This window comes from Humulus lupulus, chromosome 7, assembly GCF_963169125.1.
Source record: "Humulus lupulus chromosome 7, drHumLupu1.1, whole genome shotgun sequence".
In the NCBI taxonomy this organism is placed as follows: domain Eukaryota; kingdom Viridiplantae; phylum Streptophyta; class Magnoliopsida; order Rosales; family Cannabaceae; genus Humulus; species Humulus lupulus.
This window is the reverse complement of record NC_084799.1, coordinates 54,612,037-54,631,854: the sequence shown is the minus strand read 5'-3', so window position 1 is coordinate 54,631,854 and position 19,818 is coordinate 54,612,037. Positions and strand designations below refer to the sequence as shown.

General features: G+C 48.1%; 1 protein-coding gene across 1 annotated transcript; it reads left to right on the top strand.

Moving 5' to 3' along the window:
- Positions 1 to 1,161: 1,161 nt before the first annotated feature.
- LOC133791714 (uncharacterized) lies at positions 1,162 to 19,000 on the top strand. Its single transcript, XM_062229633.1, has 5 exons — positions 1,162 to 1,339; positions 1,557 to 1,779; positions 1,852 to 2,557; positions 17,153 to 18,826; positions 18,890 to 19,000. The coding sequence occupies exons 1-5, from the start codon at positions 1,162 to 1,164 to the stop codon at positions 18,998 to 19,000; spliced, it is 2,892 nt and encodes a 963-aa protein (XP_062085617.1).
- Positions 19,001 to 19,818: the final 818 nt, after the last annotated feature.

Below are 19,818 nucleotides of genomic sequence, written 5' to 3'. Positions count from 1 at the left end.
TAAGTTAGAATACTAACCACTCAGAATTGAGATTGAATTGAACTATGATCAATAATATGAGGAGTGCAATTGGTTTTCTCTCTCCCCATGGTGAGGCGTAAGAAAACTACGCAAAAGCCTGGTCTGAGTTCATCTCCGACGGTGAGTAACAATGTCAAGGTTAGTCATGAAGGTGTGGAGGAGGAAGATACTGTGAGGGGGGATCCCACGGATGAGATTTTTGCTGATACGGTGGATATGTTCCAAGAGTTAGGGGAGGACCATTCTTTGGTGGATAGCGCAGTGCCTAATTCTGGGAATGTAACTGGTATTTGGTCATGGACGATTGAAAATGAGGAGAAATATTTTCAGGAATTGGCAAAGGAAAAGTGGTATAAATTTCAGGAGTCTTTTGTAGCTAATGGTGGTGCTTGGCTCAAATTTGAGGAGCCTCTGGTCCGTGACGGGAAATTGATAGCTCAAGTCGATAAAGAGGAGACTGAAGTGGAGGGATCCTTCTGGCAATCAGCACTGGTATGTGTAGTCTTAGGTGCTAATCCTCCTTTAGCTGTTTTTGAGGGATTCATTAATCGTATATGGGGAAAGCTGGGTATAGAGAGAATTGCTCGTATGAATGCGGGTCCTACTCTAGTCAAATTTAGGGATGAAGCTACTAGGGATATGGTACTAGAAGCAGGAGTGGTTCACTTTGACAGGAAACCGGTACTATTGAGGCCTTGGTCGACAGATTTAGACAAGATGAGGTTGGTGAAATCAGTTTCGGTTTGGATTCGATTGCCAAACTTGGGTCTTCAATATTGGGGTCTAAAAATTATGAGTGCTCTTGTTAGCACAATAGGTAAGCATATGATGATGGATAAAGTTACTAAAGATAAATCAATGGTGAAATTTGCTAGAGTTCTGGTGGATGTTGAGATTACTGATCGGCTACCTCATTCTATTAATTTTATCAATGAAAGAGGTCAATTGATGGAGCAGGCAATAGAATTTGAATGGCTTCCCACACGATTCACTTGTTGCAAGAGATTAGGCCATACTGTATCCAGTTGAAAACATGGTAAGGAGGTAGTCTGGAAGCCAAAACAGCAGGTTACAAGTTCAGATAAAGGAGACTCTAGGGGAGATACTGATCTGTGCGAGTCAGGGCTTGAGAACAGATCAATGGATTCTAATCAATTGATTGCTGATAAGGATGCTCAGAAAACTAGTAAGGGAGCACAGTTGGCTGTTAAGGGTGACCCGAAGTCTGGTATGACAGCATCAGCTGCAGCAGTAAAAGAAGCAAGTTATTCAATGACAGGGAATGAGAAACCTTGGTCTACTCCTAAAAAAGTGGGAGGTTTAAGGAAAAATATACTAGCTGATCTGGCATTGAGAGAAAATAAGTATAATATTTTGTAGGAGAATCAAGAAGAGGTTTCAAAGAAGAAATTACAAGAGAACCAGCAATCTAATGGAGGGATGTAATGTACTATGTTGGAACATTAGGGGTTTAAATAGTAGGGATAAGCAAAAGTCTTTATTAGACTTCTGCACTGTTAATAAAATTGGTTTAGGCTCATTTCTTGAAACTAAACTAAATAGTAATAAGGTTGAGGAAATGATGAAGGATATTTTCTTGGGTTGGAATTGGTACAACAGCCAGGTAGTGGAAGGTAGAATTTTGTTGGTTTGGAAACAAGATATAGTTCAAGTTACTATTACTCAAGAGATGGACCAGCTAATCAATTGTGAAGTGAAGATCAAGGGTGTTAAACACACAGCTTATCTGTCTTTTGTGTATGATAGAAACTCAATGGAGGAGAGGAAAAATCTCTAGGATAAATTACACTTGCCTTAGGATAATATTAGGCCTTGGTTGGTTGTTGGGGACTTCAATGCAGTTTTTGAATTTGATGATCGTATTGGAGGTAGAATGGTAACTGCTTTGGAAGTAGAGGATAGTCGACAATGGAGGGCTAAAGCATTGTTGAATGAATTAAGATCTAGTGGCTCTTTCTTTACTTGGTCTAACAAACAAAAAGAAGGTTCAAGAATCTTCTCTAAGTTGGACAGAGTTCTTATTAATGAACTGTGGCTTGATATCTTTCCTGATTCAGAGGCTCGGATTAACTGGGATACAATATCTGATCATTGTTATTGTCTCATCAAAATAGTTCAGTATCAGGATTCAGAGATTAGGCCATTCAGATACTACAATATGTGGGCTTCTCATAAGGACTTTCGGAGTATTGTCTTGAATATCTGGTCTAAACCAACTGGTGGTTATGGTTTGCAGAAGATCATTCAGAAATTAAGGAGACTTAAACCTGTCTTAACTCAATTCAACAAGAAGCAAGTTGGTGATGTTGTCCAAAATTATGTTGCAGCTAAACAGAAGTATGAGTTGGCCCAATTCTTGTTGCAGCAGTCTCCTTCTTCGAGTTTGTTACAGCAGGAAGAGATTGAGGCAGCTATTGAGTATGATAGAATTTCTAAATCGTATGAGAGTTTCCTGAGGCAAAAAAGTAAAATTAATTGGCTTGGATTTGGTGATGAGAACACAGCTTATTTCCATGTGTTTACCGAGTTTTTCGGAAACGAATACAAACAGAATAATAAAAAGATAAGAACTGTAGAAGTGCTGAAATGTAACTAAACAAACAGTGTTTTTACGTGGTTCAGGCGTTAACAAGCCCTAGTCCACGAGTCGATGTTATTATACTTGGAAAGGATTACAGTAAGATGGCTGGTGTACAAGAACTTCACACACTCACAGTGTTTCTCTCGGGTTCTCTTGAAGAAGATGAAGCTAGAGAGATTTTAGTAGAGTTCTTGCTATGTGATTTGTTGGCCGTCCCTCTTCTTGTAAAATGAAGGGGTCTTTATAGCTAGGGTTTTGGATTAGGGTTTTTCTCTACGTACATGAGTCTTAATTACACCAGCCATAAATAGGGGATACAATTACTGTAGTAGCATGGCTACAAGACTCTATGTGGGTATATTTACGTGAAAGTATGGGGAACACACAAAGTCAGCCGTCTTTTCCAAGTTGTCAGCGGAACAGTAGGCGAAAAGGTATCCTTAGGCGTGCTGGGATGTGTGCGGCTTTGACCTGTCGGGCGTGTCAGGCGGGATCCTGTGTCAGGTGGATATCATTCCAAATATGCCTCCTCCATGACTCGACCGCTTGGTTTTGTTCCGTGCGAGGCACGGAACTGTTTCCGCGAAGACCACTTGAAGTGCTTCTCCTGGAAGGAGCTTCCCCGAAGGATATCCCTACGGGAGTCCGAAAGAGTTGACGAGTTTCCGTGTCGCGTTTGCTTGAAAGAGTAACCCGGACACTAAACAGGAGAGGCGAAGCCTTTCTGTCCATCCGCGAGCTCTGGTCACCTACCGTGAAAGACATTGGTAATTCTGCTTCCCCGAGGACATCAATCTAAACGCTATCCGGAAATCTGGATAACATTTACCCCCCAAGGTCACGGAGCTTTGAGAGATCCGGGAGCTTGTACAGTCCTCCGGGTATTTCGGTTTCTTAGATTAGGCGAGGGGCCACCTTCTGTGTTCCCGGAAGGGTTCCTTTTTCCCACCTGGGTGTTAGTATGAAAAAGAAAGGGAATTTCTTCTGTTTGAACTCAAGTACTCAAGTGCGGCAAGGACCACGCGTCATGCTGGGAATGGTTCTGTGACCAGGACGTGTGCGTGAGGCGACTGGTTGAGTATGCGTGCGTCAGTCATCTGAGTAATGATTTGACGGTTTTTAATGGTACTCCGGGCCCAAGGTGGTATAATGATGGGAAATAAATACTTTATTCCCATCCGAGGAGTCATAAATCCAGTCGTTGGATCTGATGCACACGGAATGGGAAGATCGGGACCGTCCATTTGAGGAATTCGAAACGACTTCTTCCCTGCTATAAAAACGAGGGAACAGACCTTTCTTCCTCTTTACGCTTTCAAATTCTCTATCTTTCGGATTTTCAGATTTCCAAACCTTCGAACCCTCAGGCTTCCAAGCTTTCATTCCTTCGAACTTGCCACTTCTTTTGGCAAGGGATCTAGAAACTTTTCTTTTGGTTTGGCAGTGGGTTTATTCGCCGAAGTTCAGGGTTTGAATCGCCGTTCGTCTTTGCAGCTTTTACTCCTCGCGATCGTGCCGTGCAGTGATCCGGTTACTCCTTCAACCTCCAACTACCCGAATATCAGTAAGTATTTCTACTTTGCTCTTTCCTCCCAAACCTTAGGTTGTTGGTAGTTGTTAGAGTTGGGGTTTCTGCCATTATCGCTTATGTGCATGCGTGAATAGGGCTTTGGTAGGCATGTGATTGATGTGAGTCGATAAGTAGCCTTTTTTGCATGCTTTGACGATTTGCGTTTGGAAAGTCGTTCCTTGTTTTGTTGTTTTAGGGCATAAGCATGAACGCCTTTAGGGTGTCTTTCTCTGGAAAAACACTTCTTTTGGTGGGCTTAGGCTCGGAGTCTGAGTCTGATTCCTTGCTGCCCTTCGGGTGGCATGGTGCCAACCCCTCGGTAAGCTCGGTGGGAGCCTCTCCAAGCAGTTTTCGGGGAGGGTCTCCCCGACGCCTTTGATACCACTAGGGTATGACAAGGGTGCTGAATGCTTAGAGTGTTTTCTTCTTTGTTTCTTTTGTTCAGTGACGAAAATCTCAAAGGAACAACTCCTCGCTGTCGTGGAGGCTGATTCTGCCCAGGAGAAGGGTTCCCCTGTCGCTGGCGCAAAGGGGAAAGGAAAGGCAAAAGTGGTCGCGGCTAGCCCACCGACTTCCAATAGTTCAATCTGGGAGATGGACCAGAAGCCAAACCTTTTCAGGAATTATGGCATGCTGGAGCTGTATTCCTCCGAGGCAGGCCTGAAGAACATCCCAGGTCTGATGTGGCACCGTCTGTCGGTGCTGGGCGAGTCGGCTAGCCAGAGTCACGAGGGCTTTGGTGCTTGGAGCTGGGCACACATAGTGTGTGGGGCGCACTTGCCCCTAAGAAGTTACTTTGCCAATTTCTGTGTGAAGGCGGGGATTGCCCCCTTCCAGTTGATTCCTCCCAGCTACAAGCTCCTAGCGGGGTGGTTCACCTTTTGCAAGTCCCGGAAACTAGAAGCTCCTACCCCGGAGGAGGTGCTGTACTTCTACGGGTTGAAGTCTCAGCCTACGAGGGGTCATTCAGACAAGGTGGGGTTTTACAGGCTGGAAAGGCACCCGGACGTGATGTGCCCCACCTGTCATACCGCGAGGGTTCCAGACCTCCAGGAGTACTGGTTCCTGACGACTGGCTTCCCGCTGAAGAGGGTGCCAGCCCTATCTTTGGACTTCAAAATCCCTGGTAAGTGCTCCTTCCTCTCCTTTTCAACTTTGTTTCTTTGCGTTTGATTTGCCTTTTGGGAGGATCTCTAATGCTTGTATTTGAATTTTGCAGAAGTCGTTCCGCGGACACCTCGCTGTGCGGAGATGATAAGGAGGTCCAAGTTCTACGAAGGGCTTTCAGAGGAAGAGTTGAAAGTGGAGGGACTTGTGACCTCCGAATCTTTGAGGGAGTATGGGCTACTCGCCTCTTTCCAAAACATCGAGCCAGTGAGTGGCAGGGGGCAAAGTCAGGTGTCAGCCGACATCCGGGAGCAGATTGCCCTGGAGCTGTCCAAGGTGATCAACCAAGCAGCCCGGGACGAGAATACTTTATCTCCTAGTTGGGCGGAGAGGTTCCCCGACCCCCAGCCGGAGGAAGAGGAGATCGAGGCCCGCCACGCCGCGGCTTACCCTAACGAAGGGGCTCCGGGGGCTAGTACCTCCGGGAGAGGTAAGACTAGTTTTCGATTGATCCACACCCCCAGCCTGTCTGAGGTTTCCCGGACCTCTCAGATGGGCTTCGATCCCCGCTTCCTTAGGCTAGATCCGCGTAGGATACCCTTTGACAGATATTGCGATAGGGTAGATGAGCTCCTCGGGTGTCTGAGTGACGGTAGTCTGCCAGAAGGTGTCATCATGGTTGACCCTTCTTCCCTCAGCATGTCATTCCCGGACTTCAAGGAGTACGGGAGCTTCCTGGAGCAGGAAGCGATGTTTTGTTTTGCTCGGGGAAGGCCATCCACGTTTCTCGTGCATGGTCGTCCCTTTCAAACTTTTCTTTTTCTTGTTTCTTGTTCCCTGCTGGCGGGCTTGCTTGTGCTTTTATGTTGTTGATTGCCTTGTCTTCCGCTTATCTTCTTTCTCATTGCTTGTTGGTTCGTTAACCTTGCTTTGTATGTTTCTTGCAGAGTATCCAGAAGCCAAGATGTTGGGGAGGGTTACTTTGCTCATTAAGAAGGCTGCCACCAGCCAAGACCCGTCCACGGGGAAAGGACGGAAGACCAAGGCTGGTAGGGGAGGTAAAGCTGCCACCCCCAAGAAGACAAGTGGCGAGGCGCAAGCGTCTCCGGGGGTAGAGAAGTCTCCTGCCGACGGGCCTTCCGAGACTATGATGGTCTCGAGTAGCAGCAGCGACGGGGAAGGGCTTGTGTTCCCCGTGAAGACAACTGGGGTGAGCAAGCGTCCCGGAGAAGATGCTGAGGGCGCTAAGAAGAAACGCCTTAGACACTCTTCTCCTGGTCGAAGGCAACAACAACAGCAACGACAGAAACCACAATTACAACAACAGCAGCAACAAGAACAACAGAGACAATCACCAACGCCACAGCGGCAGCAACAACAACATCCAAACCAGCAGCAGCAACAAGGGCAATTACTTCCGCTGCCGCAGCAGCAAAAGCAACAGACCGGGGCCTTAATACCCCGTCTGCCTCCTCCTCCATCCCAAAGGGAGTCCACCCTTTCGGGGTCTCCTTCTTCTCAGTCAACAAACCTTCCTCTGCCTGGCCTGAAGTTCCACTTCCCGCAGAAACCAACCCGTTTCCCCGCTGCCCTCCTGGAGGGTGTAAGACGGGCCGATAATTTTTTGAAGAGACGGTTGGAGGCTGAGAAGGCCATTACCCAGGGAAGGGCAGACAACTTGTCTGCCGTGAAGAGAGCTGAGTTGGCCGAGGGGGTGAGGTCTCTTCACCCGGCTGGAGCGGTTTTGGATGGCCCAGCCTTGGAGAAGAGGCTGGTGCCTAGGCTTGGACGTGCATTGGCGCCGTTCGGAGCGGAGATGATGGAGGACATGGCCCTGAGCTTGTGCGAGCTCAATTCTGAGAAATGGGCCATCAGTAGCAGTAAGGATCCGCTGTTGCTGACACATGCCGTGAAGCAGCAATTGTCTGGGGTAAGCCGTCAGTTGTTGTGTTTTGGGATCATCTGTCTTTTGGTCCGGCTTAACTCATTCTGTTGTCTTTCCTTGCAGGCCTCTATGATCGCGGAACGCTCGTTCCGGGAGGTTGGTGCAGTTCTGGTTCAGCTGGAGGAGAGCCAGCTGGCTCGCCAGGCCTTGGAGGCAGAGAAGCAGAAACTGACCCAACAGGCCTTGGAGGCTTCGGAGAAGATTGATCAGGTCCGGCGCACGGCTGAGGAAGAGGCGGACAAGAAATATCTTGCCAAATATCAAGAGTACCGGGCAAAGGCAGAGAATGAGTTCAGACAGCGGTCGGATGAGATGAAGGCCGAAAACTCCAAGCTCCGGGAAGAGCTGTCCCAAGCCAGGGTGGAGAAGGATACCTTGGAAGCCCGCTTGCAATCAAAAAATGATCTCCTCCTTAAGCAGCAAGAGGAATATTCCACTCTTCAGAGTAAGCTGCACGAGGAGGAGCAATTTCATAAGAGGAGCAAGGATCTCGTGTCTATGCTGGAGTTGGGGCTCGCCGAGAAGGATAAGGAGATCGGGGCCTTGCAATTCACTGCCAGGGGGCATGTGACCGAGAAGCAATCCGTGCTGAGCCAAAATAGGGAGCAGCGCAAGGAGATTGATTCTCTTAAGGGAGAGCGGGATGCCTCCAAGGCCGAGATGGACAAACTAAGGGCCCGATTAGCTGTCGCGGAGGCACAGCTGGAAACCTCCGAGGCGGAGCGCTTGAAGGAGAAGGAGGATGCCGAGGTGATACTGAACAGGACGATTAATATATCGCATGTGGTCCTCATGCATCAACTCTGGAAAGTAAACCCGGAGGTACTAGGCTATCTGGGAGAGGATGCCGATGCCATGAGGGAGAAACTACAGGTGTGGGATCAAGGCCCAGAGGTGTACGTCCAAACTTACAACATTGACGAACGTGCTGGAGCCCCTGAGGCAGGAGATCCCGGAGAGGCGGGGACCTCTGAACCTCAGCCTTCTCGTGACGAAGTTCCGCCTTCCAATGAGCCGACTCCACCAGCCTCAGTTGAAGCCGATGTCCCCGAGGCCGCGGTCGTGGAAGCTGCAGCCACCCCCAATGCTTGAAGGGGTTTTATCTTTAATTACTTTTCATTTGAGTTTTTCATTGCAGACATATTTGCCATAATTATAGCATTCTCCTTTCTTTTCTGCCGAGTTCTTTATTTATCTTTGCGCTTAGGGTAGACTTTTATACGGTAGAAACTGTTGTAGGGGCGCATGAGGTTTTGGTTCCAACGGCCAGAACCTATGCACTTCCCACTTGAAGCTCTAACGGCTGATGTCTTTTCCCACGTAGTTTCTAGGTTACGAAGGTTTCCTGGTTCCAACGGCCAGGCTCCTTTCACCGTATTTTAGCTTTCCTAAAGCAAATAGCCAATCCCGGGACTTGTAGTTATACTGTTCGCTGGGATTGCTAAGGTGAGCCGTTCCATGGCTCGGAACGGGAGTTCTTTTGGTGAGCGTCGCTAGACTTAAGGTTAGATCTTTGCGAAGCAAAACTAACTGTCGTTGCGAACCTCATGGTGGCTGACTTCAGGGACCTGGCATGGAGCCCTGCGAGGCAAGGCTCGTTGCTGTCGGGGAAATTGCCACGCCCACCAGGTGTGATCCCGGAGCAGGGGCTTTGCGAAGCAAGGCCTGCTGTGAGTGGGGGATCGACCATGTCTGCTCCTGGAGCTGAAACTTGCAGTGGCCGAGGGGTTCGCCATGCATTATTTTGTGAGATCCGGAGCTGAAGCCTGCGAAGCAAGGCTTACAACGGTCGCGGATCTTGCCATCTTTCGCCTTGCGGGACCCGGAGCTAGAGCTTGCGAAGCAAAGCTCTACAGCGGTCGCGGATCTTGCCATCTTTCGCCTTGCGGGACCCGGAGCTGGAGCTTGCGAAGCAAAGCTCTACAGCGATCGCGGAGTATTCTGCAAAGGACTTGTCAGGGAGTTGGGGGTGTTTCGGCGTAACTCTCTGAACGTGCCCCAACCCCCAGTCCTGTTCATCGCTGGGCTACACAGGAGATAATTTTCATGATACATAATGGCAGGCATTTCAATGGCAATTTTCACATAAGCACATAATGCACATATGACACGTAATGCAAGCATGTTCATGGCAACAAATTAACCTAAGCTTAACAATTTTAAAAATTTCAAACACAATATTAGCACATAAGTGGTGTTCTGGGTATGTTTTGTTCAAGGGGCGTATGGCTATGCCTTAGCCATGTATACCCCCCCAAGTGAGCGTGGGGTCCGGACGTCTCCGGACCGCGTGGTCACTTGTTAAAACGCAGCTTTGAACACAGGGATAAAAAGTGCAGTAAAAGTGGAGTGAATCTCTCCGTGTTTTATTAAATTAGCCTGCTAGGCACGTGTTTTACAACAGGGAGGATTATTTCCACATTCTTCACTTTTGCTAATTTCACCAAGGACTTCCGACTAAATCGTCCAGGGCCTACTGGTAGTAACGGCGGAGGTGCTCCGCGTTCCAGGCGCGTGGGACTTTGGATCCGTCGAGTCTCTTTAAGTGATACGTCCCATGGCCCACTTTTTCTTGGACTTCATAGGGGCCTTCCCAGTTGGGTCCGAGGACTCCCACTCCCGGATCCTGCATAGCAGGAAATACTCTCCGTAGGACAAGATCCCCAACTTCGAATGTACGGCTCTTGACTCTCGTGTTAAAGTGTCGGGCTATCTTGCCTTGGTACATTTTTAGTTGGACCTGCGACTGCTCCCGGAGCTCTTCGATCATGTCCAGGGACTCCTGGAGAAGGGCGTGGTTCCGGGTAGGGTCGTAGGTATCCTGCCTGTGAGAGGGGATCATAGTTTCTACTGGGATGACGGCCTCGCAACCGAAGGTCATGGAATAAGGCGTGTGCCCCGTCGAAGTTCTCTCTGTTGTGCGATAGGCCCAAAGTACTCGCGGAAGTTCTTCCGGCCAGTGAGCCTTGCAGGCTTGGAGTTTTTTCTTCAACGTGGTCTTTAATATTTTGTTTACAGCCTCCACTTGCCCATTAGCCTGGGGTCTGGCGACTGCGGAAAAGCTTTTGATAATTCCATGCGAAGCACAGAAGTTCGTGAAGTGTTCACTGTCAAATTGCTTCCCGTTGTCGGACACAATTTTTCGTGGAAGCCCAAAACGACACACTATATTCCTGATGACAAAGTCCAGTGCTTTTTTAGATGTGACCGTGTTCATAGGTTCAGCTTCAGCCCATTTGGTGAAGTAGTCTACCGCGACTATGGCATACTTCACTCCACCCTTTCCAGTTGGAAGGGAACCTACTAGGTCAATGCCCCAAACGGCGAACGGCCAGGGGCTGGTCATTAAGGTAATTTCTGTAGGCGGCGCTCGCGGAACCTTGGCGTACCTCTGGCACTGCTCACATTTTCTGACATAATCCACACAATCCTTCTTCATGGTGGGCCAGAAGTATCCTTGTCGAAGGATCTTTTTGGAGAGGCTCAGCCCGGAGGTATGGTCGCCACAGAAACCTCCGTGAACCTCATGGATGATGGCGCTGACTTCGGTTCCGGCAACACACCTAAGGAAGGGTATGGACAACCCCCTGCGGTAAAGCTTTCCATCCATAACCACGTATTGGGGAGCTTGATACTGGAGCTTTCTTGCGTCAACTTTATTAGTGGGGAGCTCTCCGGTGGTGAGAAATCTGAGGATGGGTCCTATCCAGGAATGGGAATGGTCGATGATGGCATTTACCCTCTGTGTCTCGGTAGTGGGTGCTTCTAAGTGCCCGATGGGCACCAGGCCATATTGTTCGATCTCCGGGTCTGTTGCAAGCTTGGCCAGCGTGTCCGCGAGTGAGTTCTGGTCCCGGGGGACCTGGCGGATTTGGTAGCCTTTGAAATGCTGCAGTAGGCCGCGGGAGAGAGACACGTAGGCAGCCATTTTTTCGCCTTTCGTCTGGTATTCCCCGGATATTTGGTTTACCACAAGTAGGGAGTCGCTGTATACTTCGATTTTTTGGGCTCCGACTTCTCTGGCCAGTCGTAATCCAGCTAACATGGCTTCGTGTTCTGCCTCGTTGTTGGATGCTGGGAACGCGAAACGGATGGCGCTCTGGAGCTGATGCCCTTGGGGAGATATTAGGATGACCCCTGCTCCAGCTCCTTTTTCATTTGAGGCTCCGTCTACATAGACCTTCCATGTGGGAAGTTCCGGGACAGGATCTTCCGGGAGGTCATTCATTCCCGAGCATTCCACAATAAAGTCCGCGAGAGCTTGACCTTTTATGGAAACACGTGGTTGGTAGTGGACGTCGAACTGGCTCAGTTCCATGGCCCACTTAAGCAATCTGCCAGAAGACTCGGGCTTCTGCAAGACTTGTCGGAGAGGGTGGTTGGTGAGTACTTTGATGGTGTGCGCCTGGAAATATGGCTTTAGCTTCCGCGAAGCAATTAGCAAGCAGAGGGAGAGTTTTTCGATCATTGAATACCTGGACTCGGCGTCCAGTAACCTCTTGCTTACGTAATACACAGGGAGCTGGATACGGCCATCTTCCCGGACGAGAGCGGCACTCACTGCGTGCTCTGTCACAGCTAAGTATAAGAACAACGCCTCTCCTTCGACAGGTTTGGACAGAATGGGAGCTCGGGTTAAATGTTCCTTGAGGTGTTGGAAGGCTGCTTCGCATTCGGGGGTCCACTCGAACTTCTTGTTTCCTCGCAACACATTGAAGAAGGGGATACACTTGTCAGTGGCCTTGGATACGAAGCGGCTGAGAGCAGCTATCCTTCCGGTAACTCTCTGGACATCCTTATGCTTCCGGGGGGAAGGCATATCTATGAACGCCTTAATTTTCTCAGGGTTGGCTTCCACTCCGCGGGAGCTGACAATGAAACCGAGGAACTTCCCAGACGAGACCCCAAAAGTACATTTCTTTGGATTCAGTTTCATTTCGTACTTTCGGATCACGGCGAAAGCTTCCTCAAGGTCGTCACTGTGGTCCCCGGAGGTCTTGGACTTTACCAACATGTCGTCCACGTACACCTCCATGTTCCTCCCCAGTTGGTCCTTGAACATCCTGTTTACTAGACGCTGGTACGTCGCCCCAGCATTCTTCAAACCGAAAGGCATGACCACGTAACAGTAGACACCCTTGTCCGTGAGGAAGCTGGTGTATTCCTGGTCCGCGACATGCATCTTGATCTGGTTGTATCCGGAGTACGCATCCATGAAGGATAAGAGTTCGTACCCGGAAGTGGCGTCTACCATCTGATCGATTCGCGGAAGAGGGAAACAATCTTTCGGGCAGGCTTTGTTTAGGTCCGTGAAGTCAATGCACATTCTCCAGGACCCATCGGGTTTCGGGACCAGAACTGGGTTGGCCAACCACACGGGATAGTGTGACTCCTGGAGAAAGCCTATGGACATCAACTTGTCCACATCAGCTTTGACGGCTTCGGCCCTCACTGGGTCTAACGGCCTCCTCTTTTGGCGAACCGGAGTTGCAGATGGGTCTATGCTGAGTGCGTGGCACGCAACATTAGGATTAATCCCCGTCATATCAGCGTGGCACCACGCCAGGATATCCTGATTATTCTTCACAGTGGCCACGATCTTATCTCGAATGGCCGACGGCAGGTTTTTCCCCACCTGAATGACTTTGGTGGGATCTCCCGGGTTGAGGATCACCTCTTCGAATTCCTCCATCGGCTCTATCGCTTTCTCGATTCCCACTCTTGGGTCGAGTTCGTCAAAGTATGCCTCTTGAGCACCCCCAGTTTCTGCTAATTCTTCCGCCAAAGGAATGGCAGCAACCGTCTCCTGGACCGTGTAGACGGATCGGACGGAGACGTTATAACAGCTTCGTGCACTTTGCTGGTCTCCTCGGAGGGTGCCGATACGCCCATCGTCGCATGGAAACTTCAAGCATAAGTGGCGTATCGAGGTTATGGCCCCACAATCTATTAGGACCGGTCGGCCTAGGATGGCATTATACGCCGTGGGGCAGTCGACCACCACGAATGTGCTGTGCTTGAAGGCACAAGCGTCGCTTTCTCCCCTGAGGGTGACTGGAAGTTGAATTTTGCCTAATGGCATGAGTGCATCCCCATTGAACCCTTGAAGCTGGATGGGGCATGGGGTCAGGTCTGTCTCGGTTAATCCGATCGCGTGGAAGGCCGCTTTGAAGAGGATGTTTACGGAGCTTCCGTTGTCGACCAAGATCCGTGAGACCTTCTTATTGGAAATTTGGGCTTCCACCACGAGGGGATCGTGGTGGGGGAAGTGCACATGTCGAGCATCGTCCTTCGTGAAGGTGATGGGAAGGTCCATCATTCGGGGACGTTGAGCAGGTGATTGAACCAAGGCGCACATCTCCCCGGTGTGTTCTAACTCCCTCAAGTACCTCTTCTGGGAGTTGCGGGTGCTTCCGGCAAGGTGCGGTCCTCCGGAAATGGTGGCTACGTGTCCGTCAACGGGTGGCGAAGCAAGGCCGGGCGGATATGGGTTGCCCGGTCCTGGAGCCAACAAGGCAATGGGTGCCGGAGTGGGTGGAGCAGGAAGCGCTGGGAACTGAGACCCGGGAGCTTGGGGGTGACCTGCTCCAGGAGCGCTAGCGGTCCCCCTCTGTCCCGGGGAATATGCAGCTCCGTGAACTACCCCCTGTCCGGGATAGATAATGGGTATCCTCACCCACTGACCGAGGTGTCCCGCTCTTGCCAGGGACTCGATCTCATCCTTCAGCTGAAGGCACTCGTTCGTGGTGTGCCCCACGTCTCCATGGAACTCACACCTCTTATTGGAGTCTCGCGGACGCCTTCCTCCGTGAGACACTTTCGGGGGCTTCCTGTAGTTGACCATATTACAGGTCGCCCGATAGACATTCTCTCGCGAGTCTATCAAACTGGTATATTCCGTGAACTTGGGCTCATAGTCCTTCCGGGGTTTCTTTGAATGGTCTCCCCGGTTGGAATTTCTTCCGCTTCGTTTGCTCCACGATTGGCTCAAATTTCGTTCTGGGCCTTCCGCTTGCGGCTGCAGCATGCCAGGAGCGATACTACATCCGGTTTGTACAGCTCCGTACCCAGAGAAATGGGTTTGACTCGGCGTCTGAGCAGACGCGGAAGGCCCATACACACTTGGAGTGAATTGGGCTCCTGGAAGCGTGAGAGCTGGTGCGGGAGCTTGCGAAGCAAAGCTCGGCGCAGTCACGGAAGGCGTTGGAGCCGGGGGAACTCCAAAGGCCTGCTGGTAGGCATCCTCAAGGTTGATGATTCCCTGAGCTTTTGACATGAATTCGGACAGCGTTTCTGCCCGTCTCCTTTGCATTTCCCCCCATAGCAGGGAGCCGACAGTAAGGCCCGATTGAAGGGCGATCAGCTTCATGTCATCGCTGACCTTGGTCTTTGCAGCAGCTTCCATCATTCTCTGAATGAAAGCTTTGAGGTTCTCATTGGGTTGCTGCTTGATGTTGGTTAAGGAACCAACCTCCATGTCGTGGTCGCGGGCAGCAATGAACTGCCTCCTGAATGCGGACTGTAGCTCCTTCCAACTGTGGATTGATCCGGGAGCTAATCTTTTCCACCAGTCCTCCGCGGACTTGGTAAGGGTGAGTGAGAAGCACATGCATTTGGCGTCCTCACTGACACGCGCCACTTGCATCATTTTGTTGTATTTAGCTAGGTGGGTACGCGGGTCTGTCCTCCCATCATATAATTCTATGTGAGGCATTTTGAAGTTATCCGGGAGGGACGTTTCCGCGATCCTCCGAATACATGGTTCCGGGTCTTCCTCCTCAGAGTCTGACAGGGCCCCACTTTGCTTCCGGACCAGCTTGGTCAAGGCAGCAATCTGTTCCTCGAGCCTCTTCGTATCACTCTCCGGGAGGTCACGTCCCCGGAGCTTGTCATTAATATGATTTCGGAGGTCATCTCCGCGAGGCCGGGCCTTTTCTCCTTTGGTCTTTTCATACTTGGCCTCCAACCTTCTTCTTAGGTCCACCGTGGACCAACTATCTTCGGAGTGCGAGTTCGCAGCCCGACCGTCCTGGTTGACGGAATCACTGGGGCGGTTGTTCCTTCCCCTAGGCCTGGGTGCCTTAGCACCGGGCCCTTTAGGCACGGAGTGCCCCCTTGGGGCTGAAGGACGTCTGGGCTTAGGAGCGCCAGAGACCTTCTGCGCGCGGGGGGGGGGGGGGGCAGTCGGCCTGGTGATTCACGCCTTTAGGAGGTGCAGGGGCGTCAGCGCGTACAGGCTCTCCAACTTTTTCTTTGCCCTTGTTAGGGGCGGCTTTGGATGGTCCAACAGCGGCTGGATCCGGCATAGCGGCATCAGCACCACCTAAAACAGAGGCGTCCTCATCCGAGTCGCCTAGGTCTCCGAACTTGCTTTCGAGGCGCTACATCATGCGCTGCATTTTTTCGAAGAGGCGCTCCTGCTCAGCAAGCTTGGCTTTGGTGACCTCCAGTTCTTCGGCTACTTGGACCAGTTCTGGGTCCTTCTCATAGTAGCAGCCTTCCTTGTAATAACCGTCTTGGACATACTCTTCTTCGTCTTCTAAGTATGTCGTATCTTCGGTACTGACCCGATCCTGGCGGGATGTCGGGTCTTCACCTTGGTAGTCCAAGGGTTCGTTTTGCACCGCATCTTCCATCACAGTATCGGGGTTGACCCTAGCATTTTTGTCAACCGTGGATTTTCTCGTAGTCACCATCTCTTTAGCACGAAGTGAATACAAAAAACGTACACAGAAAAAGAGCTGACTAACAACTTCCTACAGCTCTCAATGAAAGCACCAAAATGTTTACCGAGTTTTTCGGAAACGAATACAAACAGAATAATAAAAAGATAAGAACTGTAGAAGTGCTGAAATGTAACTAAACAAACAGTGTTTTTACGTGGTTCAGGCGTTAACAAGCCCTAGTCCACGAGTCGATGTTATTATACTTGGAAAGGATTACAGTAAGATGGCTGGTGTACAAGAACTTCACACACTCACAGTGTTTCTCTCGGGTTCTCTTGAAGAAGATGAAGCTAGAGAGATTTTAGTAGAGTTCTTGCTATGTGATTTGTTGGCCGTCCCTCTTCTTGTAAAATGAAGGGGTCTTTATAGCTAGGGTTTTGGATTAGGGTTTTTCTCTACGTACATGAGTCTTAATTACACCAGCCATAAATAGGGGATACAATTACTGTAGTAGCATGGCTACAAGACTCTATGTGGGTATATTTACGTGAAAGTATGGGGAACACACAAAGTCAGCCGTCTTTTCCAAGTTGTCAGCGGAACAGTAGGCGAAAAGGTATCCTTAGGCGTGCTGGGATGTGTGCGGCTTTGACCTGTCGGGCGTGTCAGGCGGGATCCTGTGTCAGGTGGATATCATTCCAAATATGCCTCCTCCATGACTCGACCGCTTGGTTTTGTTCCGTGCGAGGCACGGAACTGTTTCCGCGAAGACCACTTGAAGTGCTTCTCCTGGAAGGAGCTTCCCCGAAGGATATCCCTTCGGGAGTCCGAAAGAGTTGACGAGTTTCCGTGTCGCGTTTGCTTGAAAGAGTAACCCGGACACTAAACGGGAGAGGCGAAGCCTTTCTGTCCATCCGCGAGCTCTGGTCACCTACCATGAAAGACATTGGTAATTCTGCTTCCCCGAGGACATCAATCTAAACGCTATCCGGAAATCTGGATAACACCATGCTAGTCTGAAACAGAGGAGATTGAGGAATCATATCACTAGTTTTATAAATGATGAGGGTCAGATTGTTGAGAATTATTCAGAGGTTATAGCTCATTTCTACAATCATTTTAAAGGATTTCTGGGGAAGAGTAGTGCTTCTACTGGTCGGGTTAATCTGAACTGTTTCCAGCAGGGGTCGGTTTTGTCTTTGGAGTAACAATTAATTCTGATACAACCTTTTACTAAGAAGGATGTTAAGAGAGCTTTATTCAGTATCCCCTCCATCAAAAGTCCTGGCCCAGATGGTTTTGGCTCAGGTTTCTATAAAGCCCTCTGGAAAGATATAGGGGAAGACAATTCTGAGGCTATTTTGATGTTCTTTGAGCGTGGAGTGATTCTTGCTGAGTTGAATGGGACAATCTTATCTCTTATTCCTAAGGTTGATTCTCCCACTAAAGCCACCGATTATAGACTTATTGCCTGCTGCAACACTCTCTATAAATGTATTTCCAAGATGATTTGTTTCCGATTGGCTAAGGTTCTCCCTGTGATTATTCATCAAAATCAAGGAGCTTTTATAAAGAATAGACAGCTTCCTCATAATATTTTAATTCTTCAAGACATTCTCTGTGGCTATACAAGGAAGAATATTTCTCCCCAATGTGTGCTAAAAATTGATCTCAGTAAGGCGTATGATTTTATTGATTGGGTCTTTATAAAGGATATCTTGACAGCTTTTTGTTTCCCTGGAAGGTTTATTCAATGGATAATGACTAGCTTGGCGGGTACTTCTTATACTCTTATGTTCAATGGGAGATTACAAGGAAGTTTTGAAGGGAGGAAAGGATTAAGACAAGGAAACCCTATCTCTCCTTTGCTTTTTGTGCTGGCTATGGAATATCTCACAAGACTTCTAAAGCAAGCTTCTCATCACAGAGAGTTTAGATTTCATCCCATGTGTAAGCATTTACAACTTGTTAATTTGTGTTTTGCAGATGATTTGATTCTGTTTTGTAAGGGAAATTTTAGATCTGTTCAGATTTTATTTGAAGGATTTTCGAACTTTTGCCATTGCTCTGGTCTAGCTGCTAATTTGAGTAAATCTCAAATTTTCTTTGGGGGCGTGGCAGCTGAGGTTAAGAATGATATTCTTAAGTTTGTTGCTCTTGGAGAGGGGAATTTTCCTATGAAGTATCTGGGGGTTTCTCTGAGGCCCACGAGATGGTTGGTTGCTGATTGTGGTGAGATAATCAAGAAAATCCAGACTAGGCTCCATGTTTGGGCGAATAGACATTTATCTTTTGCAGGGAGAACTCAGCTGATTTTTTTTGTTTTGCTTGGAATTTGCAATTATTGGATGAATATTTTTATGCTTCCCTATAGTGTCATTCAAGAAATTGACAGGTTGTGTCGCAACTTCCTTCGGGGAGCCAAAAACAATCGCAGCAAGTTCCATTGTTCCTCTTGGTCTCAGGTTTGCCTTCCTAAAGTTTTGGGTGGCTTGGGTTTTAAGGAGGGTTCTAATTGGAATAAAGTTCTTTTGGCTAAATATCTTTGGGCTTTGTCTTCTAAACAAGACATGTTATGGGTGAAATGGATTGATGGAGTCTATCTAAAAGGAAATTCTTTCTGGTCTTATCAGCTGAAACCAGATGTTAGTTGGTATTGGCGTAAATTGTGCTACTTGAGAGAGACCTTTACTGAAATGGATTTGGAGGCAACGGCTGCTCATGGTAATCTGAAAGTGAAGTCCCTGTATAGTAGCATGCTTCAGAGGGATTCAGTTGGGTTTGCTAAGGCAGTGTGGTGTAGTCTTTCTGTGCCCAAGCATCATTTTATTCTTTGGCAATCAGTTCTTGGCCATTTACTGACTAGGGATAATCTGGTTCGGTGCCAAATTGAAGTTAGCTCTAAGATCTGTCCGGTTTGTGAGAGTGTTGAGGAATCTCATAAACACTTATTCTTTGACTGTGTTTTTTCTAAACAGGTTTGGGAGCTGCTTAAGCATTGGTTAGGTCCTGGTATTTGGCCGAATCAATGGGACAATTGGAAGCAGTGGTTAGAAGGGAAGCCTAAAAATATGATGCATCGAATTTAGCAGCTGCGGTTTATAATATCTGGTGTAATAGGAATTTATGCTTTTTTCTCATTTCTCCTACACTCCTCATTACATAGTTAGTATGATCAAGTGGTGTCTTAAAGCTAGATTGTAGGGTTGGCTGAGTCTAAAAGATCTGAATAGGAATTGTTGTCTCTCTGAGTTTGTTAGGATGTTATAAGATGTAGTGAGTGTGGCTTGGTCTATGAACTAGCTGGTGTAATTTGTTTGGTGGAATATATTCTTCTTTTTGATTAAAAAAAAACAATATGATATGACTACAATAGATAATAACGGTATGTTTACTTATCCTATAAACTGTCAATATCAGTCTAGTCCGATGTAACATATACATCTGATCTTATCTACTTTGCTAATGTTCTGGAAAGAACATAACACTGCAATGTGCAAGTAGATCATATCGTAGATTGAAAAGTTAGTGTAAATCTTGTGCACCGACTAATCTTAGGACTAACTTATATTTAAACATATAATCAAATTTATATTCCACTATAATTACATCACTATAAATACAATTGGCTATATGCTTAAGATTTAATAGAAGTTTATAATAAACAAATAATCATGAAAATAAAACATGTGAGTAAAGTGATTGACCAAGTCAAAAAATAATTTCTATTCTTCTATTGATAATAAATCAGATTACAATGAAATTGAGTTTTAATTAGGGCATAAAACCCCAACACTTTGTGGGTGCAACATCCTCCTAATCGAGGACCGTTACACTATTTACTTTAAATAGTGTCACACTTGCTAATCAAGTCATTTGGTTATAAACGTGTAACTAAGGTTAATGT